Source organism: Argentina silus (genome assembly GCF_951799395.1).
Source record: "Argentina silus genome assembly, chromosome: 14".
NCBI classification, from domain to species: Eukaryota; Metazoa; Chordata; class Actinopteri; order Argentiniformes; family Argentinidae; genus Argentina; species Argentina silus.
The window spans coordinates 7,646,482-7,666,216 of NC_139668.1; the positions used below are offsets into that span (position 1 = coordinate 7,646,482).

At 45.6% G+C, this 19,735-nt stretch overlaps 2 protein-coding genes across 8 annotated transcripts; one reads left to right on the top strand and one right to left on the bottom strand.

Moving 5' to 3' along the window:
• Window positions 1-441: 441 nt before the first annotated feature.
• On the top strand, window positions 442-12,273 carry bag6l (BCL2 associated athanogene 6, like). 7 transcript variants are annotated; one of them, XM_083685229.1, is made up of 26 exons: window positions 442-469; window positions 1,212-1,371; window positions 1,826-1,967; window positions 2,167-2,284; window positions 2,403-2,629; window positions 3,087-3,158; window positions 3,319-3,441; window positions 3,571-3,821; window positions 3,927-4,056; window positions 4,199-4,402; window positions 4,538-4,772; window positions 5,318-5,380; window positions 5,628-5,947; window positions 6,063-6,150; window positions 6,280-6,620; window positions 6,726-7,044; window positions 7,285-7,454; window positions 7,605-7,658; window positions 7,758-7,860; window positions 8,017-8,141; window positions 8,602-8,736; window positions 9,009-9,077; window positions 10,070-10,282; window positions 10,453-10,560; window positions 10,805-10,951; window positions 11,387-12,273. In XM_083685229.1, the coding sequence occupies exons 3-26, from the start codon at window positions 1,890-1,892 to the stop codon at window positions 11,483-11,485; spliced, it is 3,792 nt and encodes a 1,263-aa protein (XP_083541355.1). In that variant the 5' UTR covers window positions 442-469; window positions 1,212-1,371; window positions 1,826-1,889; the 3' UTR covers window positions 11,486-12,273. The 7 variants fall into 7 exon arrangements, with proteins under 7 accessions (XP_083541355.1, XP_083541352.1, XP_083541358.1 ...); XM_083685226.1 differs by lacking the exon at window positions 442-469 and adding an exon at window positions 1,066-1,129; XM_083685232.1 differs by lacking the exon at window positions 442-469 and adding an exon at window positions 1,066-1,129 and having other exon boundaries at window positions 6,759-7,044.
• Window positions 12,274-12,559: 286 nt separating this feature from the next.
• Window positions 12,560-19,421, bottom strand: cUnh6orf136 (chromosome Un C6orf136 homolog). Its single transcript, XM_083684804.1, has 7 exons — window positions 19,264-19,421; window positions 17,899-18,098; window positions 16,978-17,670; window positions 16,726-16,814; window positions 15,231-15,431; window positions 14,966-15,035; window positions 12,560-14,852 (listed from the first exon to the last, which is right to left on the bottom strand). Exons 2-7 carry the CDS (start codon window positions 17,995-17,997, stop codon window positions 14,709-14,711), a joined length of 1,296 nt encoding a protein of 431 aa, XP_083540930.1. The 5' UTR covers window positions 17,998-18,098; window positions 19,264-19,421; the 3' UTR covers window positions 12,560-14,708.
• Between the last annotated feature and the right edge of the window lie 314 nt (window positions 19,422-19,735).

The window sequence follows — 19,735 nt, forward strand, 5'->3', positions numbered from 1 at the left end:
CTTTTAAAACTCCACGGGGTAAAACATATCAATCAAGTCACATAAGGAACTACCAGTGTTAATATGTGGGATGGAATAGAATTTTAATTTAAAAAGGAATGGAGGAAATGATATCTAATCTCTTTTTTTATTGATATTGTTTCCAAGAACAACCTGATAATCAGCATCATAGTATATGGAACACGAACATGACTATCCCACCGCTGCCACCTAAAGAAAATACCAACCACCAATGTGGACTAATCGTTAGAGCTCGAACAGATCTGGGCTCTGGATCTTGGAGCTTATAGCCATTGATATAGGCTGGAAACATTCTTTTGCTCAGGCACCTAAAGTCCAAACCCCTGGCCATAGGGTTTATTTTTGGGACAGAATGTAGTGTGTCAAGTACAGGTATTTATAATAGTTCATAATTCAGTCTCAAAAAGCCTCAGGGTTCATCACGTCATTCACTGTTTGAGACCCCATGGTGAGCTGTCCGTCTGAAAACAATTGTCTAGATCACAGAGCTACATTACAATGGTAGCGTCCATTTGTAGTGTTTATGTCAGATTTGTAATTATCTTGAACGTATTCTATGATTTAATTTAATATTTGTTTAACTCCAGAAATTGAAAAATGTGGATACTGAAAGCTTGCCTTCTGTTTTTTAGATATTGGGCAAATATTTAATATGTTCATAATGCTGAGTCTTTTTTGTTTGAACATGGTCCATTATCACTCAATGGTCAATTTTCTTTCTGGTCATTATTGTCAAAGAGAGTAAGTAGGATTTAGGTTTCATCCTCTTTGTTATTATCTCTTTAGCAACCTACGCTCACAGTTCGTTAGATGATTCCTGTTTTTCCCCCTGTAATATTACCAAAGACTTTTTCTACAGGTCTGATACCTTATTGGTCCAAATAGACCATAATTATTATTCTAAACTTATGTATGTCATTTTCAAAGCCCACCACCATATAAAACAAGTAAACAAACAAACAAACAGCACGTTAACAAACAAGTAAACAAACAAATACATGCAGGCGTTTGAGATAGACACCATCACACTGTCTGCGTCACAGGGGTCCTTAGACGACTTGATGGTGTCGCGCTTTCTGGAGAAGCTAACCATTTCGGAATATGAACTGTAAATATTTAAAGAATCGAGGAAGTATTTGTTCATGTCATAAAATTGCAATTTCACCGAAAGTGTGTTCATTTGGATACAGAGAACGTGACAGAATCGGTGCGCTGTGACAGCGAACGAAGAACAAGATCTCTGCTGGGAGATTAGCTGGCTTCCTGTAATTGGGATTAAAGCTAGCTACCAAGCTAACAGCAACAACAACAACAACTACTACAACGAATCAAGGAAGGGAGACAAAACAGGTAGCTAATCGCTATTCACATATTGATACATAGTACATGATTCTTCCTTGTTTTCTCAGTCCTTAGACGTGTAGCTTTGTATTAGCCTGCTATAGCCTGCCTTACTAGCCGCCGTAATTATCTCAAGAAAGGTGATGGGTTGATGAGGGGAAACGAATTCTCTGCTGATAATCATTAACTGTAACTAAAATTGGTTTTTACCGGGATTAACGTCTATTTCTCTGTCTTTATGATACAGCTAAATTGCAGCTCTGCATCATTGCATATTCATGGTGAACATACGCATATACGGTTTCCCCTCCAAATGAATGTGCTGTGGTGTAGCTATATGTACAGCAGAGTGGCTCTACCTACATGAAATGCAGATCTGTATCTTTCTAGTATTTATGTATTTAGATCAAACATATGTGAAGTCTCTTGATGCCAAAGTTTAACACCTTTATTGTTTGGCAAGTTCAATGCCCCTCAGGGGAGGTAGAATGCAATCTTTCTACTCCCTGTGATCTCAGCAGAGAAATATGGAGGAGACAGGTACCATAGAGGTAACTGTCAAGACCCTGGATTCACAGAGCCGGAGCTACAAAGTCCGTGGAGAGGTATGATGTCCTGCTTTGCTCTCTTGTCTAGGGTAGCCATCATTCAGATGGTCTTGTATCTGCTTCCCTTATCTTTCATAAGGGAAATATCTTTCATATCTTACTTTATGTTGTTTGTCTTCGGTCCCCTGATAGATGGCAAATGCGTTCAACCCTATATGTAGTAGGCTATGCGCTGAAGCCTGTATTTCTCCCTTAGTTGACGGTGAAAGAGTTCAAGGAACACATAGCTGCATCTGTGGAGATCCCAGTGGACAAGCAGAGGCTGATCTACCAAGGCAGAGTGCTCCAGGATGAGAGAACACTGACTGAGTACAGTGAGTAAAGCAACCATCCCCTCATAGGAGTTAGAGCCATGCTGCACACAAGATGTTCCCTGTCTCATCTCATCTACACCTCCCCCCCGCTCTCTTTCTCTCTCCCTCTCCTCCTCAGATGTAGATGGGAAGGTCATCCACCTGGTGGAGCGTGCCCCCCCCCAGGCCAGTCAGTCTGGGGCTGGGGGTGGTGGAGTGTCCTCAGGCAGTGCAGAGGGAGGAGGCAGCACCACCCACTCCTCCACCTCCTCACAGGGAGGACCACATGACCGGAACGGGAACAGCTACGTCATGCTGGGCACCTTCAACCTCCCTGTCAACACCATGGACCCTCAGCAGTTACAGGTAGCCTATGATGTCTAAAATAAGGAAAAGCCCTGCTCGACTCTAAATAAAGTTCCGTTTTGAGTTTTGTCCTATGCGTATCCTATGGTTCTGGCTTGAGAGTGTGATATATATACTCGGTGCTGAAGAAGGCTTGACGTCGAAACGCGTCCACAGTGACTATGCTGATTATGCATTAAAGCATAATTTATTTTGGTATTTGAGAGTGCTGGCTGTATTATTGACTTATTAGCCTATGATGTCTTGCTGAGCCTCTCACTGTGTTATTGATATGGCATCTTGTGTTGGTTTTCTGATGCTCCAAACGGTTATTGATGTCAAAACGTCCATGATTACAGGTTTATGTAAAATCTAACATCCAATATTCCCCACTGAAAGATATGCAATTAAGAGAGGAAGATTTGCTCAATGTTTCTAAAGAACACAGTCAGTGTAATAATTGTGATTTGCTTTTCAGATGTCAGTCCAGCAGATGATGGCTGGAGTTGGAGAGGCAGGACGGAACACTAGAGTGACCACCAGCACTGGAGTAAGTGATCCAAATCCATGTCCCATTAGTCTATCACAATAGGATAGACATCATGGGTATTTTGTTTGTTTTGTCCACAGTCCTCATTCATTGTGGTTTTAAACCTCACGAAAAGTGTTTCCCTCTCTAGAACATGATTTTTTTTGGTTTCGGTTTCTAGAGCAATGGCTCAGTAGATGTCCACATCAACGTGGACCACTCGGTGCAGAGCGAACCAAGGATGAGGCTGCAATTGGCTGAGAGCTTGCTGAGAGAGATCCAATCTCTCATCCACAGACTTGAGGTACAGTGACTACTTGCCTACCCACCATAACTACTGAACACAACAATGTTGAACATTATTCTTTTGTTTGGTTGCATGGATGTTGTATAATAGCCAGTTTTGATTCCTGACATTTTTTTGTTGTTGTAGGGTCAGCCCAGTGACGCACCATCCCAACCGGAGCCGTCTCAGTCCTCCTCCTCCTCCTCCTCCTCCTCTTCCTCCTCCTCTACCTCCTCTTCCTCCTCTACCTCGACATCTTCCTCCTCCACTGCAGGAGCAGCATCAGCAGCACAGCCTATGGACACCACCCCTCCAGCTCCCCCACCTCCCCCAGCAGCATCATCATCATCCTCCTCTTCCTCCACCCAGACAGAGGGACCCCCCCACTCTGGTCCCAAGTAAGAGCTCACCTCATGTGACATTATGCGATTCTCTTTACTTCCCTTTGTGGAACCCTTAACCTCAGAAAGGCGCCATTGTTGAAGTATCATTCCCTCCCCCAGTCACCCCAGCCCAGCTGAGTTTGTGGAGGTTTTGTCTGAAGTGAGGAGGGTGGAAGAGAGACTGCGTCCATTCATTGAGAGAACCCACTCCATCCTGGGGGCAGCCACCTCAGCAGATTACAACAACAATGTAAGGAGTTTTCAGTGAATGGAAACTCTGTGGATGCACATCTATGAATACACATAGTAGTTCTATGGATATAGAACTACATGCTGTACTAACTGCAACTAAACTACCACTAAGCTGCAATGTTTTTGGTTGTTCCTTCCAGACCCAAGAGAGAGAGGAGGACCAACGCGTTCTCAACCTGGTTGGGGAGGCTCTCCGTCTCCTTGGCAACACTTTAGTTGCCCTCAGCGACCTGCGCTGTAACCTGGCCACTCCTCCCTCCCGTCACCTCCACGTGGTACGGTCCATGTCCCACTACACCTCCCCTGTCCTCCTGCAGGGTGGTATGCCCCACATTCCTATACCGGTATGTTAAGCCACCATGTGTGTAAGAGATATTATCAGAAGTTTTTGTATTGCAGTAGAGACCTCCCTGTGTTCTGTTACATAATAACATAATGCCAATGACATAATCATTTAAAAAATAAATAAATATCCTCAGATCAACCTGGGAACCACAGTGACCATGTCATCTAATGGAAGGCAAGCAGCTGAAGGCCAGGCCCAGCCCTCTCAGTCTGCTGGCCAACCAGACCCACTGGGGCAGGGGCAGGCACCGCCTCCACAACCAAATGCAACCAATCAACAGCCTGGTCAGGGGCACGGAGCTCCACGCGTGATCAGAATCGCTCATCAGTCCATGGAACCTGTGGTCATGATGCAGATGAACCTGGAGGGTGGGTGTGCTGTCCAAGGGTCTCTTTTCAGTTCTCACTCACTCACTCACTCCACGCGTGGAGCTCACTCTCTCTCTCTCTCTCTCTCTCTCTCTCTCTCTCTCCCTGCTCATCTGCTGGGTGAATGTCTGCTGGGTGAATGTCACACAAGGAAAAGTACACAGTCAGTGTTGCATCAAATTCAATACATGAGATCTGCAATACAAACAAAGAGAGAGAGGCTCTGTTGAATTTAATCTTAATTAGAGAGTGCTGGCTCTCAAAACTCTGGGTTTTTCCCATTTCAATTGGAGGTTCTGGATGGCAACTTAATCCCTTTAAAGATGGTTTATTTTGCTGACACACTTCGGAGCCCGTCAAAGCCTGTTCGTCATGCTTTGACGAAAGAGCTTGCTCCGGAACGCGTCAGCAAATGAACCATCTTTTCTATCAAGTTGCTGTCCAGAACCTCTTTAGAAACTCAAGTAAAGAATCTTGGACATCTCCACCTCCCATAGCAAACCCTACAGAGATGTCAATGTCTTTATCCCTGTTTGATTCTACAGCAGATTCAGCCGGCGGCCTCCAGGCCCAAGGTCAACAGAACCCTACAGGCCCCGGACAGCCTGGTGAGTGTTCTTTTACTGCCTGAAATGTTGTTGACTTATTGATCTTGTATTATGTAGGTACTTTGTGCACTTAAAGAGTGAATAAAGACGTTTAAGGAGATGGTTGGGAATTATGTTTTAGGAAAGCGTTCCTATCTCTCTAGTGTAGTTGTAGAATGTACTTGAGTTAATCTCTTTGCATATTAAGTGTGTGTGTGTGTGTGTGTGTGTGTGTGTGTGTGTGTGTGTGTGTGTTTCTGCTCTGCAGGAGTGACACCCATCCACATCCCTGGTCTCCCTCCTGAGTTCATGCAGGCCATCGTACACCAGATCTCTCAGCAAGCCGCTGCCATGGCAGCCGCAGCAGCCACAGGTGGTCACCCCGGGCAACCGCAAAACCCTCCCGGTTCCACCCCCAACACCGATCCCACCGCGGCCCCGTCGCAGCCCCCTCTCCCCCCTCAGGCTAGGGTAGTTATCACCCGACCGGCCTTCAGTCCCCGCATCCCCCAGCCTGTTGGAACCAGAGGGACCACCATCAACCTGAGGGCAACAGTGCCCCCTACTGCTGGACAACAGCCAGGACAGGTAAGACAAGGACAAGCAGAGAGAGAGAAAGAGAGGGTTGTTATGATTATGTATGTGTATGGCTTTTAACTCTATTCTCCTCTATGCTCTTCCATCTTCTCTTCACTCCCTCCAGGGTCTGCAGGGCACACCCCTCGCTCCGTCCCCTCTCACTCAGATGATCAGCGGTCTGGTTGGTCAGCTCCTGATGCCAGGCCAGCAAGGTGATTGGTCAAGTTGAGGGAACATGTTTTATATCATTTTACCTTAGTAATTTCAGTGTTTTCTTTTTATTTAGTAATGTGTTTCTTTGAATTGACCCTAACCCTAACCCTTTTTTCCTATTTCTCCAGGTGACCAAACATCCACCTCTTCTTCATCCCACTCCTTCTCTTTCTCCACTTCCTCCTCTTCCTCGTCCTCTACTTCCTCCTCCTTTTCTTCCTCTACCACGGCCCCTGACCCTTCCTCCTGTGCTCACACCTCTGGACAGACGACCACCCACACCACCAGCACCACCTCCATGGGCCAGCCTTTAGAGGGGGCCCCCGATGGCAACCTTGCCCAGCTCCTGGGCTCTCTGCTGGGGGGAATGGCCGGGCCAGGGGCCCCCGTCTCTGGAGGTGCCCCCTCCATTACTGTGACGGTGCCTGGGGTTCCTGGTTTCTTCCAGGGCATGTCAGACTTCATCCAGGTAACTAGAAGGCAAAGTAACCCTCGGAAAGTAACCCTCTTTATGTGATTAGACTGTGTGTGTTTGTTCTAGCGTATAGAGTAAATAGCTCTCCTCCCATTTTAGGCTAACCAGCCCATCTTTTCCTCACCTGGCCAGCAACCTCCCCCTGCCTCTGGTACCCCCACCCCCCCTCAGACCACCGGCACCCCTGGCCCTCCTCCTCCCCAGGCTCCCGCTGGCGGTGGCGGTGGCGGTGGTGGTGGTGGTGGGGGTGGGGACTCCATGAGCCCAGAGCTGTTCACAGGCATCGTCCAGGGGGTGTTGTCCACCATGATGGGCTCCCTGGGGGCCTCCCAGGGCAACAGTGAGAGCATCGCCCAGTTCATCCAGAGACTGTCCCAGATCAGTAACCTGTTCACACCTGGAGCTGGGGACGCTGTGGGTGAGTGAACCCTGCCAGTGGCCACCGTCATCCTCCCCTGTCTGAACCTATAGTGTTTATTTCATACCTTATCTTCAGGCTCTACTCTTTACTGCTAGTTACACTGCTACTTTATACGTGCCCCTTACCACGTATTACCCTATTGTGTATTGTTGCTATCTTTATTTATACTCAATAGCGAGTAAGCGGCTTTCCCAGTCTCCCATCTGATGGTTCACCTGTTCCATGTCTCTCTGTCAGGGTTCTTCGGGGACCTGCTGTCTCTGGTGTTCCAGAGCTTCTCCATGGTGGACATGGTGCTGTTGTTACATGGGAACGCCCAGCCCCTGAGCCGCATCCAGCCCCAGCTCACTGACTTCTTCACCGAGCACTACCTCCAGGGCCGCGAGCCTACAGACGCCAACATCGCCGTGAGTCGCTCTGCTGCCACCTGCTGGAAGTGAACACCTGATGCCTTGCACCTTCCACTATGTCTCGAAATATAATGATTTAAGAATTGTGTTTTGATTCAGGGATTTTCAATGCATTTGTTGTTGTTGTTGTTGTTTTTTTTGTTGCAGACAGCTGCTGAGGACCTCATCAATGGTCTGGAGGAGTACATAGCAGAGAGTTTTGTAAGTCCTGGTATCTCCCCTGTCGCACAGTCAGGAAACATCTAGCCACGGCAGGATGTTGATAAGGCGCTAACACTGTACTTGTGGCTTCTCTGTCAGGCCACAGTTACGGTGCGAGAGGACGTGGACATCATCCGAACCAACATGTCCTTCCTCAGACTGCTGTTCACACGCATGGCCACACACGTGCTGCGTTGCACAGGTACACACGGATCACAAGCTCCCATTGAAACGTTTTCGCGACGGTATACGAATCCTGTCCGATTTGTCTGCAGCCCCACTCTGACCTATGCATGGGTGAGGCTGTTGCTCACTGTATGTGTGTACGATTTCTCTCTCTCTGTCTCTCTCTCTGCAGACCACACCTTTGGCCACCGCCTGCTGCTGCTGTGTACCCAGGGTCTGTTTGAGTGTCTGGCCCTCAATCTGTACTGCCTCCGGGGGGAGCAGAGAGCTCTGACCGCGGTCATCAACCACCGCATCGTCAGTACCCTCCTCTATACCCTCCTCTACACCCTCTGTTGTCTTCACCTGGTTATATTACCAACCGTGAAACCTTGGTTTTATTGGTTTTATTGAAACCTTGGTTTTATGAATTTGGTTGGACTTTCCACACCTGCTTGTGTGTTGAATCACAGAGCACATGTTTGGGTTGTGATTTGATCAAGGGGAGGCCGGTGGAGGGCAGAAATCAGAGGACGGGCTCATTGTCGTGCGTGGAACGGAATAAGGAATGGCGTCAAACACAGGCTTTCTGAAGGAACACGTGTTTGATAGCGATCCTCAGTCTATTCCATGCATTACAATGAGCCCATCCTCCGATTTCTCCCTCCACCAGCCTCCACTGGATTTGAACCCTGTTATATATTGTTATTGTATTGTTGTTTGTTTGGTTTGTTTGGTTTGTGTTTGATTTCCCTCTCTTCTCTCTGCATGCCTACAGAGGAGGATGTCTGCGGAGGTCAACCCCAGTCTGGTGAACTGGCTGACCAGCATGATGACCTTGAGGCTCCATGTCATACTGGAGCAAAACCCAGTTACTGAGGACCAGATCCAGCACTATGTCATCCACACACAGGTACAACCCTAACCCTAACCCATTTTACATTGACGGCATTTAGCAGACGCCTTTATCCAAAGCGACTTACGACAAATACATTTGTTTAAGTAAGTGAATCATCTGTCCATCAGTCATCATAAGATTAAAGTAATCAATGCTCGGACCAGGGGCCATAGGCAGTCACAATGCTAACCCTAACCCAAACCCTGTGGCGTTAGACTCTACCTCCATGTCTGTTATTCTACTCTGAATGGTAGCACTAACGGTACAGTGCTTGTGTGATGTCACAGAGCGAGCTGACGCAGAGGGCAGGGGCTGAAGCACAGGCCGGGCAGCAGTCAGAGACTCCGAGCGTGGAGGTGAGAGAGAGAGAGAGTGTGTGTGTCTGTGTCTGTTCCTCTCTCATCCTCTTCTTTTTAACGTTTATTCAACCTGCCATGGAGATGGTTATACATTTGATGCTTGGACTTGAATGACGGTTGTACCCCCTACTACGTTTCTTTCAGTAGTTCCAAAATCTTAGCCCCCCCCCCCCAACCCTGAAACTTCTCACCAACTCATCCTGTGTTAGTGGATGACCCTAAGCTCAAGCATTTTACCATGAACACACCACTTCCTGTGAACCCAGGCAAGTTCTTTAGCCTACATGCGTTGTTATCAGAGAGTGCAAAGGTCAGGGAGATAAGGACACTGGACATCCCGTAATTCCAAGAAATTCCAAGAGAGAGGAAGTGCAGACAGCCTTGGTAATTAAGAGAGAGAACTGGGAGTGAACAGCGTTCGGACATATTGTTCTCTTTGTCTCTGCCATTATCATCAGACTTTGTTACCGTATCCTTTTCTATATGACTCCATAGAATGAACCTTGTCGTTGTTCTTATAAAAGCTTATCTTTTCGTTCAAAAGGACATCCCTTTTGACCAAGACTCAGATAGAAAGGCAACAGTAACTCAAATAACCACTCGTTACAACCAAGGCATGCAGAAGACCATCTCTGAATTCTACCACTGAATCCTGTAACCCTCAGACAATAACACAGAGCAGCTTGTGCTATAACACAAAGCAAATTATTTTATTTAACCTCACCAAGTCAATTTCCTGTTTGTGCAAATATACATGGTTAAATAAAAGAATTCTGATTCTAACTTATTCAATTCATTGATTTAGCATGCTAGCTACAGGGTAGAATATGAAACAATCACATAAACAGTTCTCGGGTAATAACCAGTGTTATAACCACTGTTACAAAGCTAAGCTTACCCTTTATTGCCCCTACACTAAGGTTATAACCACTGTTGCAAAGCTAAGCTAAACCTTTATTACCCCTGCTCTCTCTCTGTCCTCTGCCCAGATGGATGAGACTCTGTCCCCGGCCCCCGCCACCACAGCAGAAGAGGCCATGGCTTCAGCAGGGGACAGCCGTGAGGTCGGGGAACCTCCTGGCGAGACCACACCCTCAAGGAGGGCGTCGTCAGGGGAGACCCGAGGAGCCATGGCCATGGCAGCGGCCGAGAGGGAGGAGTCAGGGGCGGAGGCGGAGCCTTGGGCAGCTGTGGTACCCTCTGTAAGAACTCTCAACACATCCATCTTACGCCCGCATCCTTTTTTTGGGACTCTTTTCTGTCTTGTGGTGATGTTTGTCTCTGTGCCAGTGTTTTTTTGTGGTGGTGTAACAGTTCATGTCTAGCCTCTATCCCTAAACGGTGCAGTAACATGGATGTGTGTTTGTGTCAGGAGTGGGTGCCCATCTTCAGGCATGACATGCTGTCCCAGAGGAAGATGAAGGCCCAGCCTCCTCTGTCTGACGCCTACCTACATGGGATGCCTGCCAAGCGCAGGAAGGTGAGATAAAGCACTAATGCCATCATTAACAATGACCTAGCGTAGCTTCACACAAGGAGGCGGTTCTAAAGTTAGACTGCCACTAGACTATTCTATGCGTCACTACATACATGCAAATCTAATAGGCCTGTCTGAACAACTCAAATGAATGGTTGGTTAGCTGTATTGTGTCAAGTGTGTGTGATTTATTCTGACAGTGTTTGTTGAGTTAGTCAACTGTTTTGACGTGTTTATCCATCCCCAGACGGCCCAGGGTGAAGGGCCTCACCTGTCCCTGTCAGACGCAGTGAGTCGCGCTGTCAGGACAGCAGGAGTCAGGCCTGTCACGTCTCCAGACAGCCTGCAGGGTGAGCTAGAGAGGCCAGAGCTGCAGGAGGCCTATGCGGAGCAGGTAATGTGTTATTACTCATCACCTGCATCCCAATTCTCCACCCTTTTCCCTGAGGTATGCACTTCTGCACTCCCCTATGAGGATTTGAAAGCATAGGATTGGTGTAACAATGTACTTTGAAATCCTTTTCGGGGAGTGCTCATGTTCACACTTCAGTGAAAAGGGTGGGGAATGTGGACACTGTGGCCCTTTCTCAGTTGTTAGAGACTCGATTCCACGCATCCTCTCCTCCTTCCTCCACCCGCTTCCTACTCAACGCATTGGAGGAGAAGGTCTAGGTTCTTCTCCTTAAGAAGAAGCGAGTGGAGGACGCGAGGAAGGTTTCTAATATTTGAGAAAGGGCCAGGTTCAGTGTTTCTCCTTTTGGCAAGGGCTGTAATGTTTTTAGGAGTTTTGACAGAGACTTAACTGAACTTTCTCCATCTTTACGCTTAGGTGAGGGGTGACATAAAGGAGAGAGTGAGGGAGGACCCAGACTACAACTCCCAGCGCTTCCCCAACACACACCGGGCTTTCTCCCTGGAGGACTCCTAATCCTATTGGTTGTCAGACCTGTCAACAACCCCCTTGACTCCATCACTGTCAACCATGTATCCAGACTTCACTCTGAAACATTCCCACTGGGTCTTCATGTCCATTGACATTTGGAAAGAGCCGAAATACAGAAGACGGAATTAACTGACCCTGCTTTGTCATTGAACTGCCACTGAAAATGCCAATCATTGAAATCCAGGAAGCGTTTACGACCTGTCATCTATGGAAAATGTCAATCTCTGTTGGACCACATCAATCTCCCCATGCTATAACTCCCTCAAAGCAATGCTTTCCCATTCTACAAACCCTAACTGGTTGTCATTTGTATGTCATTATAAAGCTTTGTTGTAAATTAGCACAAATTGTACATTGTAATAATAAGGTGATGTAATTGCAAAAGCTAGTCTTTGTTAGGTTAATCAAGTCACAGATGCTTGCTATGGTTCTTTTGGAACCTATACTAGAGGTCAAATGAAGCACAGACACATGATCACCCACCGTATCACCACTAGCATAGAGGTGATTGTTGGAATTTGTGTTTGAAAAGTACCGTCCGCAGTCGAGAATTGGCTGGCCCGCCATTCCAGGTAAACAACGTGAAAAACATGGCACTTAGTAAAAATAAACAGGGAGACTATATCTGCCGGCAGTAACTTTAAGGTCAATTCTCATCTTTTTGTCTATTTTAATTGAGTGCAAATACAGGGTTTGTCAGCTCAATGGTGTTTTAGCCATAAATTAAATAATTGCTATAATTTTTAGAACTTGTTGTAAAAAAAAAAAAAGAAGTTGAATGCTCTGTGCTTGTGAACATTGTTCTAAAATAAACAAATCAACATGGATGTAATATCACAGCATATTTGTCTTTGTCTATTGATGTGATCATGGCTTTAGCCATTATTGCTCCCACACAAACCCATCTTTGGACAGATATTCAGAATTGGTATACTGTAAACCAGATGATTGTTTACCCAGTGTGTCAATGTGATGGTATCTGTCCTAAGTAATCAAGAACAAATAAATATTGTAGGATACAGTATAGGATGAAAGGTTTAGTCAAGAAGTCTGCAGATACATGTTCATCACTCGTTTTTTATTCACACATAACCAAGTTTCACACCAGAGATTGGGTTATTGCAGAGAAAAAATCAGAAATTAGTGACACAGCATTCAGTCATGTTTTCCATACATATGTTGCAGATTCATACCATATAATCTTAACTGCAGTGCTATAATCTAACATACAGCATGCTTTATTGCCCAATTTGAAAAAGCACACATTTTCTCAAGCTGACAGATCCAGTGATGAGTGAAACGTTATTATAACAGCAATTATACAGAGAATGCTTGAGCTCGATTCTGAGGAAACAGGTACTCAATATTCTACATTTACTTATTTGAGACTTCTAAACCATAAAGTTATAAAGTAATTCCTATCACCGGTCATTGTTTAGAGTAAACATACTCAATTTGCATCAGATATAACAAAGGAAAAGGCTAGTGTCAGCCCCAAACAGGCAACGTCACATATTTCAGCCACATGACTCCAGAGTCCTAACTGTAGGTCAGCCACATAGCTACTGTATCATGGACATGAACCCTGTTTGTTGAGGTCTACTGCAGTACAGTTTGCAGCTGTTTCCTCTCCACATGTTGCAGCAGAGGGGGACTGTACCACTACTGAACCAAGGTAGGATGGGCTTGTGACAAAGGTGCTTATTTTATAATAATAATGACATGATATTAATAACATGTACATTTCAAAATAAAGAGTCTTAATGTAGTGCTCACAGAGACAGTCACACTACATCATGCATCCGTAGTGGCCTCCCGGTGGCACGTACAGCCACCAGCCATTCATTCGATTCCCCCCTCTAAACCGGTGTAGAGGGAGATCAAAGCATGAGTGAGAACAAGGCCCACATTCAAGTGTAGCCATATAGAAGAGGGTCTCCCACAAAGACCCTGGGCCTGACCATGGGGTGCCATGAGCCCTGCAGTGCCAACTATCACATCACTGTATAATAGTAGAGGCTGGGGGAGGCAGAAATCGGAGGACGGGCTCATTGTAATGCATGGAACGGAATCATTCCAATCCATGCACTACAATGAGCCTGTCTTCCGATTGCTACCTCCATCAGCCTCCCCCTGCTGCATTTAGCCTCTGCTGAACTCTTTCTGAAAGGAAGTTAGTGAGCGCTGTGTTCATCAAATGGAAGTTCTCCTCAGAGGTGACAGGGCAGTCCAGTGCCCAGGCACACTCAACTCAACTACCAATGGGATGAGGACATGTCAAACCCAACAACGTACGCTCTCTTGAGTAACTGGGGGTACCATGCCGTGCAACTGCAGTGGTGGTGAAATATAAACAAACTGATCGACTAATCCATTGAATTTCAAATACTAGTCATTTTTTTTTCTCCTCACTCCTAGTATTGCACTAAATGTTTTATTGAACAGTAACCAATGTAATGCAGTAAAAAATAGAGCTTTAGGCTATGTACAGTAAAACAAAGTTCACGAGTGTGACCGTGGGTGAAGGCCCGTAGCGGTTCACAGAAGCAATTTGTGCGTTAATTAGGAACTTGCTAAGCCATCGTGTAGACATACCACCAAATGACGTTGTTCTCACGCCTCCTTTGGAGGTCTGGAGAAATTGTTATTCCATTGTGTTTGAATGGAGCACGGGCAGCGAGCTGTCATATTTCTATTGGCTTTCAGCAGACGTGATGAAGTGGTTGAAGTGCTTTTATTTTTCCTGGAATTATAATTTGGTTATTGCAAGCATGTTACATGTCTCCAGTCCCCCCCCCCCCCCCCTCACACTTCTGCAAGGTGAGGAAGGAAGACTTTTGGGAGCTGAGGTTAAGTAGGAACTGACTCAAGTTCGGTGACTTACTGGATATACTGTATGTCATGAATTGCAAAATAAAATAATAGCTGCTATTCTATTTCTGTAGGAGCCACAGAGAGTGGCTTAAATGGACAGGTGTGGAGAAGAAAATTTACATTTTTTTACATTTATTTTCAAAGCAGACATACAGGAGGGGAGAATAGTTCAAGTGATCAGGGATATGTTTTCTTTACAACATTCATGGCATGTGTCTCCCGTTTCTAATGTGCGCTGATCTGTCATTTTTGTTTCTCTCCCACACTCACATATACTCCATGGATGGTTACACTCATGCTCCTTCCCTCAGCCCCCTTCCCCCCCCCCCCCCTCTCAGTCCCTGTCCTGTCGGAGAGAGGACAGGAGGAGGGGCAGCAGGTTGAGGGCGGGCCGGTTCTCCTGCACCCCCAGGGCCACCAGTGCCCCAGCCAGCAGTGAGGTCACTCCTGGCAGGACTGGGGGCTGAGCTTGCATCACCTGCAGACACAAGATAGTAGGTGAGGTTTTATCAAGGAGGAAAAGACAAAGTCCTGTTACCAACATTCCTTTCATGTCAGGGTCATTGAACACTGTGCTAAAGAGTCACCCACCTTTTCAACTTTGTGACAGTGTATGAGTCCATCGTGCCCAATGTAGAAGGTAGAGAATGCATCGTATGACCTGTGAAAGTCAATGTTTATAGTAGTATGACCATTTAAAAAAAAATAAAAAACATTCTTTCATGACACACATTCATGCTTTCCCATCCTTCAGACGAACATAGATCTTCTTGCAATACTGAGACACATGTTACCTGTACAGAGGAGTAGTATAGTACTATAGTACAATCTGTAGTATAATTCTGGCATGTTTTACCTGTACAGGTGAGTCTTGTCCTTCCTGTAGAAGCGCAGCAGCAGTGAGTGGAAGGGGAGACCCCATACCCTCCAGCGAGCCTTGATAGTCCCATCCTCCACATGCTTTGTCAGCTTCAGAACCTCTATCCTGGCCTCCGCGTAGTAGCACAGACACAGCAGTTGCCATAACGACAGGCTCAGCTGGTAAAGCATGCGCCCCCTGTTGGAGACATAATCAATAGGAGGCTTGGGCCGGTATTTAGAATTCTAGCCCAACCGATACTGGATTTTTGGGACCAATACCGATTTATGGGGGGCAAAATTCACAGAGAACCATACATCTGCCGATTCTTTTTTTTTTTTTTTTTACAGTGCACTGCATATTGAGTGAATATCAGTGATATCAGTGATTTGCTGTTCAGTCTAACTTGTGACACAGTGTGATCATCGACTGATTTTTTTTTGTTATACTCAGCTATATTTCCTTTTACAAAAACATGTGAAAAGCATTCTTAAAACCTACTGTTAGAACACCCCCTGCACTTTCTGGTTGCCAACCACTAATTTCCAGTAATGGTTTACCCCAGCCCTCCCCCTCCCCAAGACAAACTTTATCAAAGCGGTCAATTCCGAGAGTAAACAAACCTGTGTTGTGCAGCACCCAAGCTGCATGTGACAAAAGTTAGCTCCAACGTCTGACTCTGAAATTCATGGATACAAGCTAGCCATGTTAACTCGTAAAATAAAAGGACAGTGATGGAATGAAGACTGAATCAAGCTTCAGCTTATTCATAAACTTTTTTTTTTTTTTCTGTGACCAAACCAAAGAGATAGATAAGAAATAGTTTGACAGCCATTGGTGGGGGACAATAATATCTTACTGTGTGACTCTGTATGCCGAATAACTTTCTTGTTCAGTAACATCATTTTAGTTCGCAACTGTGCTAATTGACTGCAGTCCAAAGAGCTAACGTTACTTTGCTAAATTCAGCCATTTCAATATCGGCCGATAATATCGGTGCTCCGATATATCTGTTGGGCTCTAGAATTCTCCAACCAGTATGCTTCCCCTTCCGTAATACCCCGGTATACGTAATACCTTTTAGCAGACTTTTACAAATGACTTGAACATGTAGCAAATCTATGACAAGTAGTTTCTCCCTCTCTTGCTATCGTTACCAGCCCAAAAGACAGATTTATGACCTCCTCCACCCATCAGACAACAGTTACTGATCATGCCTTGTGATGCTTGTGTTCAAGTATAATTTGGACTATGTTTATTAAACAAAACGTTGGTGGGTGTAATAATGGCAAAACACAGATGGAGACGGTATTGGCAGGCATAAACCGGTATCAGCTTAAATACCTTCTTCACCCGGTAATACCATATGCCCAAACCTAATCAATAGTTTCAATAATGCAGAGACGAGAGGGATTGTAGACAACTGAATCATCCAATTATGAGAGAGAATCATATTACTTGGTGATATCAGAAGCCAGTAAGCAGCATTTACCTTGTTTTGGTATTTAGAAGTCCATTGATGAACTCAACTTCAGGTGAGTAAATGGTGTAATCATGGCTCTTCACAAAGAAACTGGGTAGCTGCAACACACAGACAAAGAGAGAATCATAATTTCAGAGCAGAGATGAGATTTATCACACAAGAGATAGCCTATACAAAATACTTCATTTATGTATAGATAGAAAGCAAGTTACAAGAATTCCTCCCTTAACCCAGCCCACCTCTTCCCCTCTCCTGCTTTACCTCAATCCTTAGCTTTTCGTAGATCATGGCCAGTTTCTCTTCTCCTTCCCTCTCTCTCTGATTCCCCTCCACCCCCTCTCTCTCAGCATTGCTGCATAGAGAGGTGGGGAGCAAAAGCAAGAGGTCCAGAGGCTCTCTCTCAAGTCCAATCATATGTGTTGATTTGTCCCCATAACCATCCAGCGGCTCCATCCCCGGGCAGTGGAAGCAATAGAAACCTGATCCATACATAAAAGGAGCAGGACACCCTTCCATTTCAAAAAGGCTTTTGAAAGAACCCCTCTCTCGCTTTTCCGTCTCTCCATCGTTCACCCCCGAATATTCTACCTTCCTCCTGATGCTTATGTCATCCTCTCTGCTCCCGTCGACAGTGGTGAGGGGGAAGAGAAACTCCATGGGCCTATTGAGTCCCGGGGCCAGGAGCTCTCCCAGTTTTGTCTGCCCAAACAGAGGGACCTCCACCAGGGTGTGCTGGCCGTCACACTCCCCGGGCCGCACCAACACACACAGACTGATGGTCTCTTCCCAGTCCTCCTCAAAGCCGTTGGTTCTCTGTGGCTGGCTCGCATGGTGGAAGGGGTGTGAGAGGGATGGCTGCTTATTATTCTGATATCTCAGACTGTTGGGGGGTACGAGGGCCCAGGATGCGCTGCTCAGAGGTTGGGATTGTCCACTCCATTGTAAATCAAGAGCCTAAACAAATTAATTATAATAACAACTGAATAAGACATGAATATTTTCACATTTCCTCATTGCTCTGTCTAAACCAAAGACCATAAAAGAGACCAAGAAACTACACACCAAAAGACACAGGGTGAGACACTATAGGCCTATAAATTGAAAGATAAGATTATTTCATACAGACAGAGAATAATAGTTATATAAATATGACATTACTGTGATACAAGTATGTAAACTGACCTGTGCGAGGCTCCAGCACTGCTGCCTGATTGGTTGCCTGCTGCCATGGCTCCTTATGCATCCCACCCAGAAGGCAATGCCCCCTCTGCACACAGCCATTCACGTCAGGGAGCAGGGCAGGGGCAACCTAGTCACCAGTTAACCATCCCACGGCAACTCCCAGATGGTGAGAAGGACCAGCTCCCTGTCTTCTAAGTCTCCTATTGTCGATCCCAAATTGTAAATGTTGCTCCCGAAAACATAGAAAAGGAGGAAAGAGGGGAAGCCAATGGCACTGAGAAGGGGAACAATTGTTTTTTTGCTAAAATAATTTCAATGACATGGCAGTTTCAACAGAAGTCATGGAGTGTGTCTGTGTATAGCATAGACAAACAGTTGCAATGCATGATCATGGGCTACAGCCTACAGGCCTCTTAATGGACTGCTCTTGTGATTTCATTTAGGCTATTCACATACCGTTTCATTTAGGTTCACATAGAAATTATCATCAGCAAAACTGCACAAGCAGTATTTGTGAAACTGAAATACAAAACAAAATAATCTATCGAGATTGAACGTTTGCATTAACAAATGTATCATAGGTTGGAGGAAAAGGTTAACAAGACTTGAAATGCCCTTGGACATTGAGGGGTTACACTTTAGAGTTGCATGCACACTGATTTGGAATTTCATTCTAATTCCACCATGAACCCAAACAAACCTAAACAACAAATCTTAGGTGCCTACCGCCAAACCACACAGTCTTTCACGTGTTAATCCAAACGCAACAAATAAAAGAAAACGGCCTGTCTCTTCTTTTACTTTCGCTGCATCAAAGTTCCTGGATCATCAATGGAAAGACTATGCCAGTAGCTAGCACATGACAGACTGAACGTGAGAGGCAGCAGCAGAGAGCACAAGATCATCATAATTGCCTCCCAAACATCTCACAGCGTTGTCCTAACCACATTCAAGACACTCACTGTCCATTTGTGGCTGCTGCAGACAAACTGGAGCCAAACTACCCAGAGAACAGAGAGGGAATGCACAGACAATTACCAAAACAATAGCTGATAGATCTGGATAAATTGACAGCTGAGCTCCCATCATGGAAGTGCTTACATCACACACTGTGTATACAATACTGTGTGACACAGTATTGGATAATATTGAAACTAAGCGAGGGTATACTGCGCATAAGACACTGTAATGCAGTCACGATCCCTTGCAAACAAATGAACCACAGTCGCTAGCTATGTAACGTTAGCCGGTTTGAAGTTGATGGCTAGCTGCAGCTGGCTAGATCACCTATTCATTCTAATGGCTGGCACAACATTTGGTTAGCTAACGTTAGTTGGCCAGCTAGCAAGCTGCTAGCATGCATACCTTGTTAGAAGCAACCCAGATCGAGTCCGTTCCGAAATAACGCCCTTGGAATATACCTAAGGATACTCTTCCAATTCAGGAATTTTACATTTTATATATCACCTAGACGTCGCGAAATTAGGTATCAGACGTTACACAAATGTCATTCCATTCCCCTATGTCCTTGTCCAGCTACACGCCTCACGCAAGCGCAAGAACGTTTCTAGAAAAACCCCGCCCATCCCAATTCATCATACACCTGCCTTGTCATGATTGGTGGAGAATTCATATTTTCTTCCATAGATGAATGCACAGTGAATCAATGTTATCAGTTAATGATAGCCACAAAATCACAACCTTGATGAAGTAAGAAAGACACATATAGGTGTGTGCCTCTCTCTCCGCTCTGCCCTTTGTCAAATACAAATGTTTAAGTGCATGTATGGTCATGCATGCCAGAGGTTATCTTGACTTTGGTCATGCTATATGGTGT